Consider the following 20,784-nt stretch of genomic DNA (forward strand, 5'->3'; position numbering starts at 1 on the left):
TCAGGGCAACAAAAGTACTTCTTTTTAAAAACGATGAGTTGTACTTACCGTGTACGCTCTGGACGGTCCAGTTGCAAGCAGAAAATAAAAATATTTCTCTTGTTAGTCGTATGTTACCATCCGCTGTGTCTTTGTCAACATCGCCGCCATTTTCCTACTTCCTGCTGCGAGCCACGCCCACGGATTTAAATTTGGGCGGAAGCTCTTTCCATTGGCGTCGTTTTCGCGTATAGCAAATCCGATTGGTTGGGAAGGGGGCACGGTTATGCAGCCGAGGGGTCCTGTGATCGGTGGGATGTAAAGTAGGCGTCGACGTCACGTCCGCGTCACGTGACCACGACGTGGCAGACGTCATATAGCAACCGCTGTTTTGTTTAGTAGACTTACAGTTGTTATGCATTGACATAATGGCGCACACACCAAATAGATTTAAATAAATTAAATAATTCTTCTGCCCACTCTCTTTTAAACAAGTTAACTCTCCCCGCGGATTTGAATTCCGGCGAAAGTTACGCCCATCGACGTCACGTATGTCACGTGACCACGACGTGGCAGATGTCATATAGCAACCGCTGTTTTGTTTAGTAGATTTACAGTTGTTATGCATTGGCATAATGGTGTGCACTCAAAATAGATTTAAATAAATTAAATATTTCTTCTGCCTACTCCCTTTTAAACAAGTTAACTCTGCCCACGTCCATTGACGTCTTGTCTGCGTCACGTGACCACGACGTAGCGACGTCATATAGTAACCGCTGTTTTGACCAGTAGACTTAGTTATTATGCGTTGACATAATGGCGCACTGGTTAGCATGGCCACCTCTTAAGCATGATGATGCGGGTTCGACGCCTGATCAATGTTAGCATGGAGTGAGCTGAAGTGCATGGCGCTGAAGATTTGAATCTTTGAAATGCGCTGAGGTCTGACATATCAGGCAGAATGGTTTGCCATCACGTTCAACAAAAAATAGAAACTTTCCCACTCTGATTAAAACGTCCTGTGTTCATCTACGTATTTTCGTTTTGCTGTGCATCTTTTCCCTGCCATTTCGAGAGCCCAATTGACACTCATAGTTTAAAGAAATGTGTTTGCCCATCCTACTTTGTGGAATTTCACCACATGCGCTTTTGACCAAAATACCAAATTGAACTCAAGTGAAGCCAACACGCACAACCCCCCCCCCCACACACACACACACACACACACACACAAATGTTGATATGAACATAAAAGAGCCGCATGCGGTTCGTGAGTTGCGGCTTGGCCAAACCTGTACTATACAACTTTATTTGTATAAAATTTTCACAACAGCTGTCACACAAACAAAGCGGGAAAAACCGAAGACGTGCGTGTTCCGCCCACGCTGGATTTATTTGCACCTTTGAAAAGACACCGTATTGCCGCAGATGTGGCAAAGAGTACTTTTGGGCATCTGAGACGGAAGGATGTCCAAAGCATCACGTCACCTGCTCTGGTAGGCATGGTGGTGGGACGTTGAGGTCAACCGCTTTGGGGTTGGCTGAATCTTTGATCGCAGGATGCCACACACTTGAAGACAGAAGCAGAAAAGCAGAGCTAAATGCAAAATGTACTCACCGGTGACTCCAATTTTTTTCCCCCCTGAAGAAACAGCTGGACGGGTGGCCCCGGCTGGCCAGTGGGACTCTTGTTATTCTGACCCTTTTTAATGCGCGTTTGGGGCAACAACCGTTTTTTGTGGCGCTCTCTTCTGGTTCAAAAGTGCCCTTTATGTGAATTTGCTTTTCCTGCCTTCTGATTGGATGAGCGCCGGTGTGACGCGGTGCCTCTGTCACCGTGGCGGGGGGTATACGTTGGCATCGGAGCGTCTGCCAACGTCTGAGACCGGCTGGCAGTGTATCGGAGGTGTCGAGTGCGGTGCCGCTGGAGCTCACTCACCAGCTGGTGTTAGGGCCACAGAATGAAGGCCAAGGAGAAGAATAGAAAGAGAAACAGAAACTTCTCCTCCAATTGTTTGATTTGTCTCTTCTGAGCTTCGATGAATTCTTTCAGCTCTTTGTTCCTCTAGGACGGACAAATGGAAAGTGGCATTCAAAAGCCAGTAAGCGTGCAAGTAAGTGCCGGGCTGGCTTTGGGCCCTTACCTGTTGCGCGCTGTGCAGCAGATCCATTCTCTCTTGGAGGATGCAAGCGTCGCGCTCCCTCAACTCGCACATCAGGGCTCGCTTCCATTGGTCCACGGCGCTCCTAAGCTCTTCTCTCTGATCCGCCGTCAGCACGTCATTCACGCCAGCGTGGCTGGCTTTTTCGCCGTCCGTGGCGGGGCAGTCCCGCTGCGGTAGCGCCTCGTACAACATGGCCTCCAGCTCCAGGATCCTCTGGGCCGCAATCCTCGTCCATCAGTGGTCCGGCGGGAGATTTGAGGGCGGCTTACCTTATGAGCCTGGTCCATGGAACACTTCCTGAAGTCCAACTCTTCATCCAGGTAGCCCTTCTGCTTGCAGAACATATCCTAGCACAGCTCAAGGTCAGAATTGTTGGGGCACATTGCCGGAGTTCCCCTTGGCTGATGTCGCGTGTCTGTCTACCTTCTCACTTTCAATGTCCAACATCTTCTGTTGAAGTGCTGACTTGGTCACTTTGATGTATTCTAACCACTGAGGAAAGGCTGCTGTCACATAAGCAGAATGCGAGAGCGTGCGTGGACGTGCGCGTTACCTTCTCGGCTAGGGTGAGAAGGGTCCTGGCGTGAATCACGACCACCTGCTCCTCGTTGGTGAGATTCTGCAAGAGCCCAAAGGCACAGCGTCAACAAGCTTCTTTCAGCGCAAAGCCTTCCAAAAGTCTAATTTGAGCCGCCGAGTCTCGTGGAGTGCGAACATAAGGAGTTCGACATACACTTACGGCGTTATAGCCCAGGATGTCCAGCTTCTTCATCAGATCACTGATGACGATGTCCGGGGGAAAGGCGCAAGGAGCAATGTAAGGTGTTCTGGGACCTCGGGTTAAGGTTAGGGTTGCGAGGGACGCCTTACGTACGCTCACGCCCTCGGCCTCGCAGTAGATCTGCAAAGGGCTGAGGCCGTCTGGGAAACGGACTTGCAGAAACTTCAAGACGGGGGAGCGCCACTCCCTCTCCTGAAAGGCAGAGGCATGCATCCGTCCGTCCGTCCGTCCGTCCGTCCGTCACATCTCTGGCCTCAACACGCTTGTGCGAGTCTTCCCACCTCCAGCTCCAGGATGCGGAACTCAAGCAGTTCGTTTTGGTCTCGGATATCCTGGATGTGCTCTTTCAGACGCGCTTCTTCCGCCTCCATCCGCCTGACCTGAAAAGACAGTCAGACCTCATCTGCGGGGCTTCCCGACAGGTGTGACGCCAAGCGACTCCGCCCAGCGCCTTTCTTTCCGTCACCTTTTCGGCCAACTGCTGATTGCTCTGACGCAGCAGCTGCTTCTCCTCCACCCACTTGACATTCTAGAAGAGACAAACGCGTGGACAGCTTTGGAATGTTGTGTCATTTTCATCCACAAATTCTTTGGTTGACTGGAAAATGACATTTGCTTTTCTCCGCATTTTCCCAGCCACGTTCGGCCACCCACCCTGTTTCTCTTAATTAAAATGCTCGTGCAGGAGCCGAGAGTCAGACTTCATTCGTACAACGGATGGACTCTCCACCTGCAGGTGTCCAAAAGAACTTACTTGTCTCCCGTGTGGTTCTTGCAAAATAAGTTGGAGCGAGCGCAACTCTAACAGGGTGCATTTTGCCACTAGCTGCCTACGGACAATGACGTCGCGCTCGCGGCTCATGGTTGACGGGCTGAGCAGCCGGGCAAGTCCGTCGTTTTCAGCGCACAGCGAGTGGCAAAGGCGCTGACAAAACGGGAGCTTTGAGCTGCTGAAAACGGCAAAACAAGTCTAAAGCGTGTTCAAACGCGTGCGCACAATGCTCCTGCTTGAAAGGTCGGAATTTAAGGGGCCAATTTTTTGGATGGCGGCCGCCGGCCAAGCTTTGGACGGAAAAGGTTTCCTGGCGACAGCGAGCGAGCGCGGCGCTGCCGTACGTGCACCGAGTCGCCTGCCTGAAGACCTTGGACAAGTCGTCGATGATGTGCCGCTGCTCCACAACTTGAAGGAACTCCATTTCACCGTCCTGCTGGCCGCAACCGCGGTCCAGGTCATTGAGCGAACTAGGCCTTCTCTGTGGAACACAAATGCAGTGGACTCTGTTGGCACGCCGCCGTTGTCCGCGTCGACTTACCAAGCTTGCCATCTCCTCGTTCTCCTGGGTGACAAAGCGCACTTTGTTTTCAAGGCGACACAGCACCAGCGAGAGTTCTTCATTCTTCCTGCTCAGGCGTTTGTTTTTGTACAGGAGTGGCAGAAACTGGCTTTCTGTTTCTCTCAGTCGCTTTAGCTGCAAGCATGAAGTGCGGGATGTGAAAGACGCACAACACGCGGGCCAGAACGTATCCATTCCTTTTGCATCGGTTTGAACGGAATCGTGGCTTTGGCTCCCAATAAAAGACATCTACCAGGCAACCGACTCGCCGCGCCGCTCAACTAATAAGCAAGCGCAATGGGTGCCTCGCTGGATGGCGCGCATCAAACGTAGCGCAAACCTTCAAGCGTGCCGTCAATAAATTACCAGTTCATTGCGCTCTTCAGAAAGCAGGGCGTTTCGATCCTCCAGTTTCCTGATGACTGCGCTGAGCTCAGCGATTTTCAGATGAAACCGTCGCGTGTCCCGATCCTCCTGAGACTGAAAACGCCCCGCAACACACACACACAAGCACTCGTTCAAAGTTCAAAACTGTTTTTGTGCTACCTTCCTCCAGCAACGAACTAAGTCATGCGTACTGCAAGTGTGTGATGAGGTGGCTTACGCAATGAAGAGGATTGCTAGTAGCGGCGTTGACCCCACTTCCAGGGTAGTTTAGGCCCGCCCTTTGGGAATCCCTCAGGGCAGCGATCTGCTGCTCGGCAGCCTGAGTCTGCAGCTGAAGGCGGTGGACGTGGCCGGCCCCAGGGCTTCATCCAAAACACTAACCGCTCTGTCTTTCAGCTTGATCTCATCCGTCTGGATGTACAAACGGGGAGCGCTCAGGCAGGCGGGCAAACTCATTTGCCAGAATTGTGACAAAAACAAAGAGAGCAACCGGCCAATTTTTTTCTTGAATCGACTAGAACACCTTTGCTGTGACAAAAGCGAAGCGAGCAACCGGACATTTTCTTCTTGTGAAATAGAATAGAATAGAATGCCTTAGGTGTCATTGCACTGCAGGTATACAACGAAATTGGGAACATAGCCACGCACCGCGCATCTGATCAGTCCTACCAGTCGGCGGATCTCCCTCTCGCAGTCTCTCTTGGTTCGGCTCAGCTCCTCCCGATGCTGGTGATGAGCCGATCGGAGCTCGGCCGCTCGGGACTGCCAGGCCTGCTGGGCCGCTGCCAGGGCTTCTTCCGCGCTCCTGGTGGAGGCGACACCGCTCGGTCTCCCGACACCGCCGCGTCTCCTCCACCTCCGCCAGCAAAGCGCCCCCCCTCCTCACCTGAGCAGACATTGCGCCACACCGGGCCGTTGAGACCGCAACGGAGCGCCGCGACGCTTACTGGGGACAAGCTACACAATACGGTCGCGGCCGCATCGAAGCCCGACGTGGCGTGCGGATAGTCAGACACGGATAGAGCGGATCACCTTGTCCATGGAGCCGTCCCTCAGGCTGAGGACCAAGGCATTCAGTCGCTGGATCTCTCCATCTTTGATTTTGATCACTCTCATCAGCTCCATTTCATGCTGCCGCAGTAATGTCTCCCTGGTAATGGCTAACTCTTTCTGCTTCTCCTCATGGAGTTTGCTTTTGAGTTCCGTCATGGCGGCGGTGGCACGGTGGTGCTCCGCCCGCAGGTCCTGACTTCTCTCTCTCTCCAGACAGCTGACCTGACATGACTTAGACTTAGACTTAGACAAACTTTATTGTCATCTTGTCTGCACATGGTGCATACAAAACGAAATTCCGTTGCATACGTCTTACAACAAAGTAGTGATATTGCAGTTGAATAGAAGTAACATATCCTATGACAATATATATATATACATATACTATATATATATATATATATATATATTAAAAATAAGTATAAAGTGCAGCAGTGATAATTATGCAATAGTGCAAGTAGGCAAAACAGTATTCAAGAGTGTGCAGAGGAATGCTAAACCATGTATTAAACTTCTATTTAAAGGGTTTATACAAGTTCAGTAAAGTTGGTAGTGCGAGATAGTGCAAGATAGAGGTCCGTAGTGTCATAAAGTACAGTTCTGTGAATGTGTGATGCAGAGTTCAGTTTAGAGCTCAACAGTTCTAGTGTTCAACAGTCTGATGACAGCAGGGAAAAAGCTGTTGCAGAACCTGGTGGACCTGCAGCGGATGCTGCAAACCTCTTCCCAGAGGGCAGCAGGGAGAACAGTCCATGGTGGGGGTGTGATGGGTCATTGATGATGTTACGGGCACGGGACATGCAGCGCTGAGATGAAATGTCCTGAATGGAGGGAAGAGGAGCCCCTATGATCCTCTCTGCTGTCCTCACCACTCTCCTCACGTTCTTCCAATCGGAGGCGGTGCAGCCTCCACACCACACAGAGAGACAGCTTGTCAGAATGCTCTCTATGGTGCTCCTGTAGAACGTCCTCATGATGGGTGGGGGCAGGTGGGCTCTCCTCATCCTCCGCAGGAAGTACAAGCGCTTCTGTGCCCTCTTGACCAGTGCCGTAGTGTTCATAGTCCAGGTGAGGTCTTCTGTGATGTGGACCCCCAGGAATTTGGTGGTGCTGACCACCTCCACAGCTGAGCTGTTGATGATCAGTGGAGCGTGGTGAGGCTGTTTTTTCCTGAAGTCGACGATGATCTCCTTCATCTTCTCCTCATTCAGGATCAGGCTGTTTTCTCTGCACCAGCCCACCAGCTGCTCCACCTCCTCTCTGTAGTCCAGGTCGTTGTTGTCTCTGATGAGCCCCACCACCGTTGTGTCGTCTGCTGACTTCACGATGTGATTGGTGGTGAACCTGAGGACGCAGTCGTGTGTCATCAGGGTGCACAGCAGGGGGCTCAGGACGCAGCCCTGAAGGGAGCCTGTGCTGAGGGTGATGACATCAGAGGTGTTCTGTCCGACCCGGACTGACTGAGGTCTGTTGGTGAGGAAGTCTAGCAGCCAGTTGCGAAGGGGGGTGTTGAAGCCCAGGTGTTCCAATTTTCCTACCAGATGCTGTGGGATGATGGTGTTAAACGCTGAGCTGAAGTCCAGGAACAGCCTCCGCACATGGGTGTTCTTCTCCTCCAGGTGAGCCAGGCTCAGGTGAAGAACGGAGGAGATGGCGTCCTGAGTGGAGCGGTTTTGCCGGTCGGCAAACTGGAACGGGTCAAATAATAGGGGGAGTCTGGAAACGATGTGACCTTTAAGCAGCCTTTCGAAGCACTTCATCATAACCGGAGTCAGTGCAACAGGCCGGTAATCATTAAATGAGGTGATTTGAGGTTTCTTCGGCACCGGAATGATGGAGGCAGTCTTAAAGCACGCCGGCACTGTGGCTTGGCCCAGCGAGGTGTTAAAAATGTCTGTGATGACCCCAGCCAGATGACTTGCACATTCCCTGAACACACGCCCAGGAATGTTGTCGGGGCCAGGGGCCTTACAGGGGTTGACTCTCCTCAGGGTCTTCAACACATCGGCGGAGTCAAGGCAGAGTACCTCCTCTTCCTGATGGGGGACAGTTTTAACTGCTGGAGTGCCGTTTAGTGCCTCGAACCTCCCAAAGAAGTTATTTAGACCATTTAGAAAGTCAGCATCAACTACACCCACCGGGGGGGGGGGGAGGGTGAGTTGTAGTCTGTAATCGCCCGTATGCCTTGCCACATACTCCTGATGTTTTTGACGTCGTGGAAACGATCCTGAAATTTTCGACTGCGGTCTCGCTTCGCTATCCTGATGGCACGGTTCAAGTTGGCTCTCGCTGTCCTCAGTGTCTCCTTGTCGCCAGACTTGAAGGCAGAGTTCCGCGCTCGTAGCGTTTGACGTACCTCCTCAGTCATCCAGGGTCGTTGGTTGCCCCGGGTGATGATATTCTTAGTGGTGCTGACGTCCTCGGTGCATTTGTTGATGTAGGCTGACACAGTCATGGCACACGCATGTCTAATCTACATCGGGAAAACTGGGAGGGAGGGAGGCAGGCAGGGAGGCAGGCAGGGAGGCAGGCAGGGAGGCAGGCAGTGTCTGTCTGTTGAGGTTTTCACCTTGTTCTTCTCCTGCTGAAGTTCTAACTGGACGTCCATCAGTTTGGTTCTCAGCTCGTCATTGGCGGCCTGAAGGGCGTCCGTTCGCTCCGCCTTGGCCCGCCCTGCCGGAGCTCGTTTGGACATCTCTTACTCGAGTCTCGCCCGGTCGTCAGTCAGAGATCACAACATTTGTACCTGGAGAGCACAAACGCAGCGCTGTTTTCCACTGGCTTCGAACTCAACTTCAATCGGTACCGTAACTTACAACATCATAAACATAGAACTAGCTTGACTTATTCATTGAATAAATGCATTTGGTTCTTCAAAACTGCATCACGCAACATAGCGTGACCGAGACGGCCGTTATCCACCTGCGTGAAGTTATTTGGTGAAATGAATGAGATGTTTAAGACACCATTGTTCTGTCTCTATGTAGATGAAGGGAAATAATCGATTGCTGAAGGTCCAAAGGTGTTGTGATAAACAAATAAACATATTAGTGATTAGTGACATATTTGTGATAAACATATTAGGCAGGATAATCACATATGTTAACGTGACTGCCCACACTGTATTTATTTATGGTTATTTGTTAAATCGAGTACTGTTAGACATGAAATAGGAAGTGTTTAACATAAATGGAAGACGAAAGGGGTACTCACCATTGTAGCTCCTGCTGGTCAATGATACGAGCCTCTTCTTGCAGTGGAAAACATACAGCCAACAAACACCGTGGAACCTAAAGGAATGAAATTAAACATTAACATTTAGCCTCAACCAACATTCACAGATACAACGCAACGCAAACTACACAAACGTAAATCTTTTTAAACACAATGAGTTGTACTTACCGTGTACGCTCTAGACGGTCCACTTGCAAGCAGAAAATAAAGATATTTCTGTTGATAATCGTCGTGTTTGTATCCGGTGTCTCGCTCAAGGCCATTGCGCCCACAGATTTGAATTTTGGCGAGAGTTCAGCCTATTGACGTCATTTCCGCGGTGTAATACCCGCATATCTGAAACGGCAAAGTTAAGAGTAGAGTTAAATAAAGTTTTTAGTCAACGCAATAATTTACAACCGTTGACCAGTCGAAATAATCGTCGAAATTTGGCGTCTGTGGCTGGAAGCAGACGCCGAGTTCGACATTCCTCCCAAACGCCACACTCCCTCGCTTTTCAGGGCTAAAAAAAAACAGTTGTAATTACCTTGTACGCTCTAGACGGTCAAGTTGCAAGCTGAAAACAAAAATATTTGCCTTGTTAGTCATCGTGTTACTAACCGCTGTGTCTTGTTTGCCAGAATTGCCGCTTTCCTACTTCCTGTTGCAAGCCACGCCCACGGATTATAATTTTGCCGTGAGTTCCGCCTATTGACGTCATGTCCGCGTCACATGACTGCGACGTAATATTATCTAAAACTGTTTGTGCGGTATTGTGTTGTTCTGTGCGGTATTGTGTTATTCTGTGCGGCGTCGTGTTGTTCTGTGCGGCGTCGTGTTGTTCAGTGCGACGTCGTGTTGTTCAGTGCGGCATGGTGTTGTTCAGTGCGGCATGGTGTTGTTCAGTGCGGCATGGTGTTGTTCAGTGCGGCATAATGTTGTTCAGTGCGGCATAATGTTGTTCAGTGCGGCATGGTGTTGTTCAGTGCGGCATGGTGTTGTTCAGTGCGGCATGGTGTTGTTCAGTGCGGCATAATGTTGTTCAGTGCGCCATAATGTTGTTCAGTGCGGCATGGTGTTGTTCAGTGCGGGATGGTGTTGTTCAGTGCAGGATGGTGTTGTTCAGTGCGGCATGGTGTTGTTCAATGCGGCATGGTGTTGTTCAGTGCGGGATGGTGTTGTTCAGTGCGGCATGGTGTTGTTCAGTGCGGCATAATGTTGTTCAGTGCGGCATGGTGTTGTTCAGTGCGGCATGGTGTTGTTCAGTGCGGCATGGTGTTGTTCAGTGCGGCATGGTGTTGTTCAGTGCGGAATGGTGTTGTTCAGTGCGGCATGGTGTTGTTCAGTCCGGGATGGTGTTGTTCAATGCGGGATCGTGTTGTTCAGTGCGGGGTGGTGTTGTTCAGTGCGGGATGGTGTTGTTCAGTGCGGCATGGTGTTGTTCAATGCGGCATGGTGTTGTTCAGTGCGGGATGGTGTTGTTCATTGCGGCATGGTGTTGTTCAGTGCGGCATGGTGTTGTTCAGTGCGGCATGGTGTTGTTCAGTGCGGCATGGTGTTGTTCAGTGCGGCATAATGTTGTTCAGTGCGGCATGGTGTTGTTCAGTGTGGAAAGGTGTTGTTCAGTGCAGGATGGTGTTGTTCAGTGCGGCATGGTGTTGTTCAATGCAGGATCGTGTTGTTCAGTGCAGCATAATGTTGTTCAGTGCAGCATGGTGTTGTTCAGTGCGGCATGGTGTTGTTCAATGCGGCATGGTGTTGTTCACTGCGGGATGGTGTTGTTCAATGCGGGATCGTGTTGTTCAGTGCGGCATAATGTTGTTCAGTGCAGCATGGTGTTGTTCAGTGCGGCATGGTGTTGTTCAGTGCGACATAATGTTGTTTAGTGCGGCATAATGTTGTTCAGTGCGGCATAATGTTGTTCAGTGCGGCATGGTGTTGTTCAGTGCGGCATGGTGTTGTTCAGTGCGGCATGGTGTTGTTCAGTGCAGGATGGTGTTGTTCAGTGCGGCATGGTGTTGTTCAATGCGGCATGGTGTTGTTCAGTGCGGGATGGGGTTGTTCAGTGCAGGATGGTGTTGTTCAGTGCGGCATGGTGTTCAGTGCGGAATGGTGTTGTTCAGTGCGGCATGGTGTTGTTCAGTGCGGCATGGTGTTGTTCAGTGCAGGATGGTGTTGTTCAATGCGGGATCGTGTTGTTCAGTGCGGCATGGTGTTGTTCAGTGCGGCATGGTGTTGTTCAGTGCGGCATAATGTTGTTCAGTGCGGGATGGTGTTGTTCAGTGCAGGATGGTGTTGTTCAGTGCGGCATGGTGTTCAGTGCGGAATGGTGTTGTTCAGTGCGGCATGGTGTTGTTCAGTGCGGCATGGTGTTGTTCAGTGCAGGATGGTGTTGTTCAATGCGGGATCGTGTTGTTCAGTGCGGCATGGTGTTGTTCAGTGCGGCATGGTGTTGTTCAGTGCGGCATAATGTTGTTCAGTGCGGCATGGTGTTGTTCAGTGCGGCATGGTGTTGTTCAGTGCGGCATGGTGTTGTTCAGTGCGGCATGGTGTTGTTCAGTGCGGCATAATGTTGTCCAGTGCGCCATAATGTTGTTCAGTGCGGCATGGTGTTGTTTAGTGCGGGATGGTGTTGTTCAGTGCAGGATGGTGTTGTTCAGTGCGGCATGGTGTTGTTCAATGCGGCATGGTGTTGTTCAATGCGGGATGGTGTTGTTCAGTGCGGCATGGTGTTGTTCAGTGCGGCATAATGTTGTTCAGTGCGGCATGGTGTTGTTCAGTGCGGCATGGTGTTGTTCAGTGCGGCATGGTGTTGTTCAGTGCGGCATGGTGTTGTTCAGTGCGGAATGGTGTTGTTCAGTGCGGCATGGTGTTGTTCAGTGCGGGATGGTGTTGTTCAATGCGGGATCGTGTTGTTCAGTGCGGGGTGGTGTTGTTCAGTGCAGGATGGTGTTGTTCAGTGCAGGATGGTGTTGTTCAGTGCGGCATGGTGTTGTTCAATGCAGGATCGTGTTGTTCAGTGCAGCATAATGTTGTTCAGTGCAGCATGGTGTTGTTCAGTGCGGCATGGTGTTGTTCAATGCGGCATGGTGTTGTTCAGTGCGGGATGGTGTTGTTCAGTGCGGCATGGTGTTGTTCAGTGCGGCATAATGTTGTTCAGTGCGGGATGGTGTTGTTCATTGCGGCATGGTGTTGTTCAGTGCGGGATGGTGTTCAATGCGGGATCGTTTTGTTCAGTGCGGCATGGTGTTGTTCAGTGCGGCATGGTGTTGTTCAGTGCGGCATGGTGTTGTTCATTTCGGCATAATGTTGTTCAGTGCGGCATAATGTTGTTTAGTGCGGCATGGTGTTGTTCAGTGCGGGATGGTGTTGTTCAGTGCGTTATAATGTTGTTCAGTGCGGCATGGTGTTGTTCAGTGCGGCATGGTGTTGTTCAGTGCGGCATGGTGTTGTTCAGTGCGGCATAATGTTGTTCAGTGCGGCATAATGTTGTTCAGTGCGGCATGGTGTTGTTCAGTGCGGGATGGTGTTGTTCAGTGCGGGATGGTGTTGTTCAGTGCGGCATGGTGTTCAATGCGGAATGGTGTTGTTCAGTGCAGGATGGTGTTGTTCAGTGCGGCATGGTGTTGTTCAGTGCGGCATAATGTTGTTCAGTGCGGCATGGTGTTGTTCAGTGCGGCATGGTGTTGTTCAGTGCGGCATGGTGTTGTTCAGTGCGGCATGGTGTTGTTCAGTGCGGCATAATGTTGTTCAGTGCGGCATGGTGTTGTTCAGTGCGGCATGGTGTTGTTCAGTGCGGCATAATGTTCAGTGCGGCATAATGTTGTTCAGTGCGGCATGGTGTTGTTCAGTGCGGGATGGTGTTGTTCAGTGCAGGATGGTGTTGTTCAGTGCGGCATGGTGTTCAGTGCGGGATGGTGTCTTTCAGTGCGGCATGGTGTCGTTCAGTGCGGCATGGTGTCTTTCAGTGCGGCATGGTGTCGTTCAGTGAGGCATGGTGTTGTTCAGTGCGGCATGGTGTTGTTTAGTGCGGCATGGTGTTGTTCAGTGCGGGATGGTGTTGTTCAGTGTGGCATGGTGTTCAGTGCGGCATGGTGTTGTTCAGTGCGGTATCGTGTTTTTCAGTGCGGTATCGTGTTTCTCAGTGCGGTATCGTGTTGTTCAGTGCAGTATCGTTGTGTTGTTCGTATTGTGTTTAACACTTAGCCTCTAACACTTAGCCTCTAACACTTAGCCTCTAGCATCTAGAAGGTAAATAAATAGGAAGGAAGGACTCACCGGTGACGCCTTCGCCCACGTCCAAGCGTTGTACTTTGTATTTTCATCCTTCTGACAGTGGAAAACATAGCCAACAAACACCGTGGAACCTAAACGAATGAAAGAAAACTATCATTTGGCCACAACCAACATTCACAGATACAACACAATGTGACGTGCGGGGTTGAGGTTAAAGGTTGAGTGAAGGGCCCTCGTTTTAAACTACTTTTTTGAAAAGGATTGGGAACAAGTAAGACGTATTTAATTTATTTAATGGGAAGTAGTAAGAGCTATATAATTTAATCTATGTATTATATTCTATTGTATTGTATTCTGTTGTATTCTTTTGGATTGTATTCACACTAACCCCACTAAAACTTCAGCCCACAAAAACTCGCCTCTGGCGCCTAGCCTCTGGCACTTAGCCTCTAACACTTAGCCTTTAACACTTAGCCTTTAACACTTAGCCTTTAACACTTAGCCTTTAACACTTAGCCTAGAAGGTGAATAAATAGGGTTAAAGGTTGAGTGAAGGGACCTCGTTTTAAACTACTTTTTTGAAAAGGAGTGGGAACAAGTAAGACGTATTTAATTTATTTAATGGGAAGTAGTAAGACTTATTAAATTTATTTAATCTACTTTTCTTCCCAGGCAAAATTTGATGTGCTGCAATTCCAAATTTCCAAAGTGAATGAAGGAATGAAGTCCTTTAAATTATGATTTTGTATAAATACTAGGCATTAACACAAAATCGACGGCACAAAATGGGCAGACTTTACTTGTTTGAAAAGGACTGGTTACAAGACAGACTTTTTTAATTTATTTAATGGGAAGAAGACTTATTTAGTTTAATTGATCTATTTTTGTTCCCTGGCAAAATTCGATTTGCTGCAATTCCAAATTTCCAAAGTGAATGAAGGAAAGAAGTCGTTTAAATTATGATTTTGTTTAAATACTAGGCATAGACACAAAATCTACGGCACAAAATGGGCAGACTTTACTTGTTTGAAGAGGACTGGTTACAAGACAGACTTTTCTGATTTATTTAATGGGAAGAAGACTTATTTAGTTTATTTAATCTATTTTTGTTCCCTGGCAAAATTGGATTTGCTGAAATTGTATTTTGCCAAATCTTGCCTTGAGACCTGATAGGAAGTATTAAACGCTTAGTTAAATCAATACAAGTTGGTAATAAGAGCGAGTAATGTTGGTTGAACCGATGAATGAAGGTTGAAAGCAATTTAAATTATGACTTTGTATAAATACTAGATATTAACAGAACATCTACTGCGCGAAATGGGCAGAGTTTACTTGTTTGAGAAGGAGTGGCTTATTCAAAACTAAGATTTATTTAATCTGTTTGTTCCCAGGCAAAATTGGATGTGATGCAATTCCAAATTTCACCACATGATGGTGCCCAATTTTGACTTCATAGGACATATTAAACACTTAGCTTGTTATTATGTTCAAGGTAATCAGATTTGTTTATTATTCTAATGGCCTCTTCAAAACTATTCTGGATTACTACTTTGGATCTATTCTACATTACTTGGCAACAACATACTCTGTAACAGATTAGGCAGTATAATCATATCTGTTAACTTGAGAGTGCCCACACTCAATCTACTTATCGTGATGTGTTAAATCAATTACTGTTAGACATTATTTGTCTGATAATCTACCAAATCTTTGAATTGAAGAATTTGTGATTTAATTAATAGCTTGTTCAGGGTAATCAGACTTGTATATAATTCTAATGGCCTTCTTTTGAAAACTATTCTGAATTACAACTTTGGATCTTATATTACTTTGCAACAATCTACTCCGTGACAGATTAGGCAGTATAATCACATATGTTAACTTCAGTGCCCACACTGTATTTATTTATGGTTATTTGTTAAATCAAGTACTGTTAGACATGAAATAGGAAGTGTTTAACATAAATGTTATGGCTACTCACCATTGTAGCTCGCTCCTGGTCAATGATACGAGCCTCTTCTTGCAGTGGAAAACTTGCAGCCAACAAACACCGTGGAACCTAAAGGAATGAAATTAAACATTAACATTTCGCCTCGACCAATTTTCACACGTACAACGCAACGCGGCTACACTTCTGCTATTACAAACGTAAATCTCCTTAAACACAATGAGTGTTACTTACCGTGTACGCTCTAGACGGTCCAGTTGCAAGCAGAAAATAAAGATATTTCTGTTGATAATCGTCGCTGCTCAGTGGCTCACGGCCATCGCGCCAACAGATTTGAATCGGAGGTTCGGGCAATTACGTCATATCCGCGGCACATGACTGCGACGTAATACCCGCTTATCTGAAACGGCAGTTAAAAGTAGAGTTACATCAAGTTTTCTTGGAACCTAAACGAATGAAAGAAAACTATCATTTGGCCACAACCAACATTCACAGATACAACACAACGTGCGGGGTTGAGGTTAAAGATTGAGTGAAGGGCCCTCGTTTTAAACTACTGTTTTGAAAAGGAGTGGGAACAAGTAAGACGTATTTAATTTATTTAATGGGAAGTAGTAAGACTTATTAAATTTATTTAATCTACTTTTCTTCCCAGGCAAAATTTGATGTGCTGCAATTCCAAATTTCCAAAGTGAATGAAGGAATGAAGTCCTTTAAATTATGATTTGAAGTCCCAATGATTGTCACACACACAACTGGGTGCGGTGAAATTTGTCTCTGCATTTAACCCATCCCCGAAGGGAGCAGTGGGCAGCAGCGGTGCCGCGCCCGGGAATCATTTGGTGATCTAACCCCCCAATTCCAACCCTTAATGCTGAGTGCCAAGCAGGGAGGCAATGGGTCCCATTTTTATAGTCTTTGGTATGACCCGGCCAGGGTTTGAACCCACAACCTTCCAGTCTCAGGGCGGACACTCTACCACTAGGCCACTGAGCTGGTATAAATTTTGTATAAATACTAGGCATTAACACAAAATCGACGGCACAAAATGGGCAGACTTTACTTGTTTGAAAAGGACTGGTTACAAGACAGACTTTTTTAATTTATTTAATGGGAAGAAGACTTATTTAGTTTAATTGATCTATTTTTGTTCCCTGCCAAAATTCGATTTGCTGCAATTCCAAATTTCCAAAGTGAATGAAGGAAAGAAGTCGTTTAAATTATGATTTTGTTTAAATACTAGGCATAGACACAAAATCTACGGCACAAAATGGGCAGACTTTACTTGTTTGAAGAGGACTGGTTACAAGACAGACTTTTCTGATTTATTTAATGGGAAGAGGACTTATTTAGTTTATTTAATCTATTTTTGTTCCCTGGCAAAATTGGATTTGCTGAAATTGTATTTTGCCAAATCTCGATTTGAGACCTGATAGGAAGTATTAAACGCTTAGTTAAATCAATACAAGTTGGTAATAAGAGCGAGTAATGTTGGTTGAACCGATGAATGAAGGTTGAAAGCAATTTAAATTATGACTTTGTATAAATACTAGATATTAACAGAACATCTACTGCGCAAAATGGGCAGAGTTTACTTGTTTGAGAAGGAGTGGCTTATTCAAAACTAAGATTTATGTAATCTGTTTGTTCCCAGGCAAAATTGGATGTGATGCAATTCCAAATTTCACCACATGATGGTGCCCAATTTTGACTTCATAGGACATATTAAACACTTAGCTTGTTATTATGTTCAAGGTAATCAGATTTGTTTATCATTCTAATGGCCTCTTCAAAACTATTCTGGATTACTACTTTGGATCTATTCTACATTACTTGGCAACAACATACTCTGTAACAGATTAGGCAGTATAATCACATATGTTAACTTGAGAGTGCCCACACTCAATCTACTTATCGTGATGTGTTAAATCAATTACTGTTAGACATTATTTGTCTGATAATCTACCAAATCTTTGAATTGAAGAATTTGTGATTTAATTAATAGCTTGTTCAGGGTAATCAGACTTGTATATAATTCTAATGGCCTTCTTTTGAAAACTATTCTGAATTACAACTTTGGATCTTATATTACTTTGCAACAATCTACTCGGTGACAGATTAGGCAGTATAATCACATATGTTAACTTCAGTGCCCACACTGTATTTATTTATGGTTATTTGTTAAATCAAGTACTGTTAGACATGAAATAGGAAGTGTTTAACATAAATGTTATGGCTACTCACCATTGTAGCTCGCTCCTGGTCAATGATATGAGCCTCTTCTTGCAGTGGAAAACTTGCAGCCAACAAACACCGTGGAACCTAAAGGAATGAAATTAAACATTAACATTTCGCCCGGACCAACATTCACACGTACAACGCAACGCGGCTACACTTCTGCTATTACAAACGTAAATCTCCTTAAACACAACGAGTGTTACTTACCGTGTACGCTCTAGGCAAAATTGGATGTGATGCAATTCCAAATCTATCTGAAACGGCAGTTAAAAGTAGAGTTACATCAAGTTTTCTTTTTTAATCAACACAATCATTTACAACCGTTGACCAGAAAGAATCGTCGAAATTCGACGTCCGCCACAAACGCCACGCTCACTCGCTTTTCAGGGCAACAAAAGTACTTCTTTTTAAAAACGATGAGTTGTACTTACCGTGTACGCTCTGGACGGTCCAGTTGCAAGCAGAAAATAAAAATATTTCTCTTGTTAGTCGTATGTTACCATCCGCTGTGTCTTTGTCAACATCGCCGCCATTTTCCTACTTCCTGCTGCGAGCCACGCCCACGGATTTAAATTTGGGCGGAAGCTCTTTCCATTGGCGTCGTTTTCGCGTATAGCAAATCCGATTGGTTGGGAAGGGGGCACGGTTATGCAGCCGAGGGGTCCTGTGATCGGTGGGATGTAAAGTAGGCGTCGACGTCACGTCCGCGTCACGTGACCACGACGTGGCAGACGTCATATAGCAACCGCTGTTTTGTTTAGTAGACTTACAGTTGTTATGCATTGACATAATGGCGCACACACCAAATAGATTTAAATAAATTAAATAATTCTTCTGCCCACTCTCTTTTAAACAAGTTAACTCTCCCCGCGGATTTGAATTCCGGCGAAAGTTACGCCCATCGACGTCACGTATGTCACGTGACCACGACGTGGCAGATGTCATATAGCAACCGCTGTTTTGTTTAGTAGATTTACAGTTGTTATGCATTGGCATAATGGTGTGCACTCAAAATAGATTTAAATAAATTAAATATTTCTTCTGCCTACTCCCTTTTAAACAAGTTAACTCTGCCCACGTCCATTGACGTCTTGTCTGCGTCACGTGACCACGACGTAGCGACGTCATATAGTAACCGCTGTTTTGACCAGTAGACTTAGTTATTATGCGTTGACATAATGGCGCACTGGTTAGCATGGCCACCTCTTAAGCATGATGATGCGGGTTCGACGCCTGATCAATGTTAGCATGGAGTGAGCTGAAGTGCATGGCGCTGAAGATTTGAATCTTTGAAATGCGCTGAGGTCTGACATATCAGGCAGAATGGTTTGCCATCACGTTCAACAAAAAATAGAAACTTTCCCACTCTGATTAAAACGTCCTGTGTTCATCTACGTATTTTCGTTTTGCTGTGCATCTTTTCCCTGCCATTTCGAGAGCCCAATTGACACTCATAGTTTAAAGAAATGTGTTTGCCCATCCTACTTTGTGGAATTTCACCACATGCGCTTTTGACCAAAATACCAAATTGAACTCAAGTGAAGCCAACACGCACAACCCCCCCCCCCCCACACACACACACACACACACACACAAATGTTGATATGAACATAAAAGAGCCGCATGCGGTTCGTGAGTTGCGGCTTGGCCAAACCTGTACTATACAACTTTATTTGTATAAAATTTTCACAACAGCTGTCACACAAACAAAGCGGGAAAAACCGAAGACGTGCGTGTTCCGCCCACGCTGGATTTATTTGCACCTTTGAAAAGACACCGTATTGCCGCAGATGTGGCAAAGAGTACTTTTGGGCATCTGAGACGGAAGGATGTCCAAAGCATCACGTCACCTGCTCTGGTAGGCATGGTGGTGGGACGTTGAGGTCAACCGCTTTGGGGTTGGCTGAATCTTTGATCGCAGGATGCCACACACTTGAAGACAGAAGCAGAAAAGCAGAGCTAAATGCAAAATGTACTCACCGGTGACTCCAATTTTTTTCCCCCCTGAAGAAACAGCTGGACGGGTGGCCCCGGCTGGCCAGTGGGACTCTTGTTATTCTGACCCTTTTTAATGCGCGTTTGGGGCAACAACCGTTTTTTGTGGCGCTCTCTTCTGGTTCAAAAGTGCCCTTTATGTGAATTTGCTTTTCCTGCCTTCTGATTGGATGAGCGCCGGTGTGACGCGGTGCCTCTGTCACCGTGGCGGGGGGTATACGTTGGCATCGGAGCGTCTGCCAACGTCTGAGACCGGCTGGCAGTGTATCGGAGGTGTCGAGTGCGGTGCCGCTGGAGCTCACTCACCAGCTGGTGTTAGGGCCACAGAATGAAGGCCAAGGAGAAGAATAGAAAGAGAAACAGAAACTTCTCCTCCAATTGTTTGATTTGTCTCTTCTGAGCTTCGATGAATTCTTTCAGCTCTTTGTTCCTCTAGGACGGACAAATGGAAAGTGGCATTCAAAAGCCAGTAAGCGTGCAAGTAAGTGCCGGGCTGGCTTTGGGCCCTTACCTGTTGCGCGCTGTGCAGCAGATCCATTCTCTCTTGGAGGATGCAAGCGTCGCGCTCCCTCAACTCGCACATCAGGGCTCGCTTCCATTGGTCCACGGCGCTCCTAAGCTCTTCTCTCTGATCCGCCGTCAGCACGTCATTCACGCCAGCGTGGCTGGCTTTTTCGCCGTCCGTGGCGGGGCAGTCCCGCTGCGGTAGCGCCTCGTACAACATGGCCTCCAGCTCCAGGATCCTCTGGGCCGCAATCCTCGTCCATCAGTGGTCCGGCGGGAGATTTGAGGGCGGCTTACCTTATGAGCCTGGTCCATGGAACACTTCCTGAAGTCCAACTCTTCATCCAGGTAGCCCTTCTGCTTGCAGAACATATCCTAGCACAGCTCAAGGTCAGAATTGTTGGGGCACATTGCCGGAGTTCCCCTTGGCTGATGTCGCGTGTCTGTCTACCTTCTCACTTTCAATGTCCAACATCTTCTGTTGAAGTGCTGACTTGGTCACTTTGATGTATTCTAACCACTGAGGAAAGGCTGCTGTCACATAAGCAGAATGCGAGAGCGTGCGTGGACGTGCGCGTTACCTTCTCGGCTAGGGTGAGAAGGGTCCTGGCGTGAATCACGACCACCTGCTCCTCGTTGGTGAGATTCTGCAAGAGCCCAAAGGCACAGCGTCAACAAGCTTCTTTCAGCGCAAAGCCTTCCAAAAGTCTAATTTGAGCCGCCGAGTCTCGTGGAGTGCGAACATAAGGAGTTCGACATACACTTACGGCGTTATAGCCCAGGATGTCCAGCTTCTTCATCAGATCACTGATGACGACGGGGGAAAGGCGCAAGGAGCAATGTAAGGTGTTCTGGGACCTCGGGTTAAGGTTAGGGTTGCGAGGGACGCCTTACGTACGCTCACGCCCTCGGCCTCGCAGTAGATCTGCAAAGGGCTGAGGCCGTCTGGGA

General features: G+C 47.6%; 2 protein-coding genes and 1 long non-coding RNA gene across 4 annotated transcripts; all 3 read right to left on the reverse strand.

The window, feature by feature from the left end:
- Positions 1–1,250: 1,250 nt before the first annotated feature.
- On the reverse strand, positions 1,251–5,945 carry LOC148390235 (janus kinase and microtubule-interacting protein 3-like). Of its 2 annotated transcripts, none has more exons than XM_088390843.1 (12): positions 5,316–5,945; positions 4,864–5,057; positions 4,626–4,739; positions 3,392–4,394; positions 3,207–3,305; positions 2,884–3,117; positions 2,698–2,763; positions 2,568–2,636; positions 2,414–2,491; positions 2,124–2,357; positions 1,919–2,044; positions 1,251–1,549 (listed from the first exon to the last, which is right to left on the reverse strand). In XM_088390843.1, exons 5-11 carry the CDS (start codon positions 3,294–3,296, stop codon positions 1,928–1,930), a joined length of 888 nt encoding a protein of 295 aa, XP_088246969.1. In that variant the 5' UTR covers positions 3,297–3,305; positions 3,392–4,394; positions 4,626–4,739; positions 4,864–5,057; positions 5,316–5,945; the 3' UTR covers positions 1,251–1,549; positions 1,919–1,927. The 2 variants fall into 2 exon arrangements, with proteins under 2 accessions (XP_088246969.1, XP_088246968.1); XM_088390842.1 differs by having other exon boundaries at positions 2,878–3,117.
- A 7,245-nt stretch (positions 5,946–13,190) lies between these two features.
- On the reverse strand, positions 13,191–17,419 carry LOC148390236 (uncharacterized). The gene is made up of 4 exons (XR_015861140.1): positions 17,341–17,419; positions 15,331–15,496; positions 15,130–15,207; positions 13,191–13,279 (listed from the first exon to the last, which is right to left on the reverse strand). It is a non-coding gene; the product is annotated as an uncharacterized LOC148390236 (long non-coding RNA).
- A 1,548-nt stretch (positions 17,420–18,967) lies between these two features.
- On the reverse strand, positions 18,968–20,769 carry LOC148390237 (janus kinase and microtubule-interacting protein 3-like). The gene is made up of 7 exons (XM_088390502.1): positions 20,601–20,769; positions 20,415–20,480; positions 20,285–20,353; positions 20,131–20,208; positions 19,841–20,074; positions 19,636–19,761; positions 18,968–19,266 (listed from the first exon to the last, which is right to left on the reverse strand). The coding sequence occupies exons 1-6, from the start codon at positions 20,631–20,633 to the stop codon at positions 19,645–19,647; spliced, it is 597 nt and encodes a 198-aa protein (XP_088246628.1). The 5' UTR covers positions 20,634–20,769; the 3' UTR covers positions 18,968–19,266; positions 19,636–19,644.
- Between the last annotated feature and the right edge of the window lie 15 nt (positions 20,770–20,784).

Source organism: Syngnathus floridae, chromosome 11 (genome assembly GCF_059516105.1).
Source record: "Syngnathus floridae isolate MCC-2025c chromosome 11, RoL_Sflo_1.0, whole genome shotgun sequence".
Taxonomy (NCBI): domain Eukaryota; kingdom Metazoa; phylum Chordata; class Actinopteri; order Syngnathiformes; family Syngnathidae; genus Syngnathus; species Syngnathus floridae.

Coding starts and splice junctions, on each gene's coding strand:
- LOC148390237 (XM_088390502.1), bottom strand. CDS start 20,633: ATGAAGAAGCTGGACATCCTGGGCTATAACGCC. Junction 20,481..20,600: donor ACATCCTGGGCTATAACGCC/GTAAGTGTATGT, acceptor GGGCTCTTGCAG/AATCTCACCAACGAGGAGCA. Junction 20,075..20,130: donor CCATGGACCAGGCTCATAAG/GTAAGCCGCCCT, acceptor ATTGCGGCCCAG/AGGATCCTGGAGCTGGAGGC.
- LOC148390235 (XM_088390842.1), bottom strand. CDS start 3,296: ATGGAGGCGGAAGAAGCGCGTCTGAAAGAGCACATCCAGGATATCCGA. Junction 3,118..3,206: donor TCCGCATCCTGGAGCTGGAG/GTGGGAAGACTC, acceptor TCTGCCTTTCAG/GAGAGGGAGTGGCGCTCCCC. Junction 2,045..2,123: donor TGCTGCACAGCGCGCAACAG/GTAAGGGCCCAA, acceptor TGTCCGTCCTAG/AGGAACAAAGAGCTGAAAGA.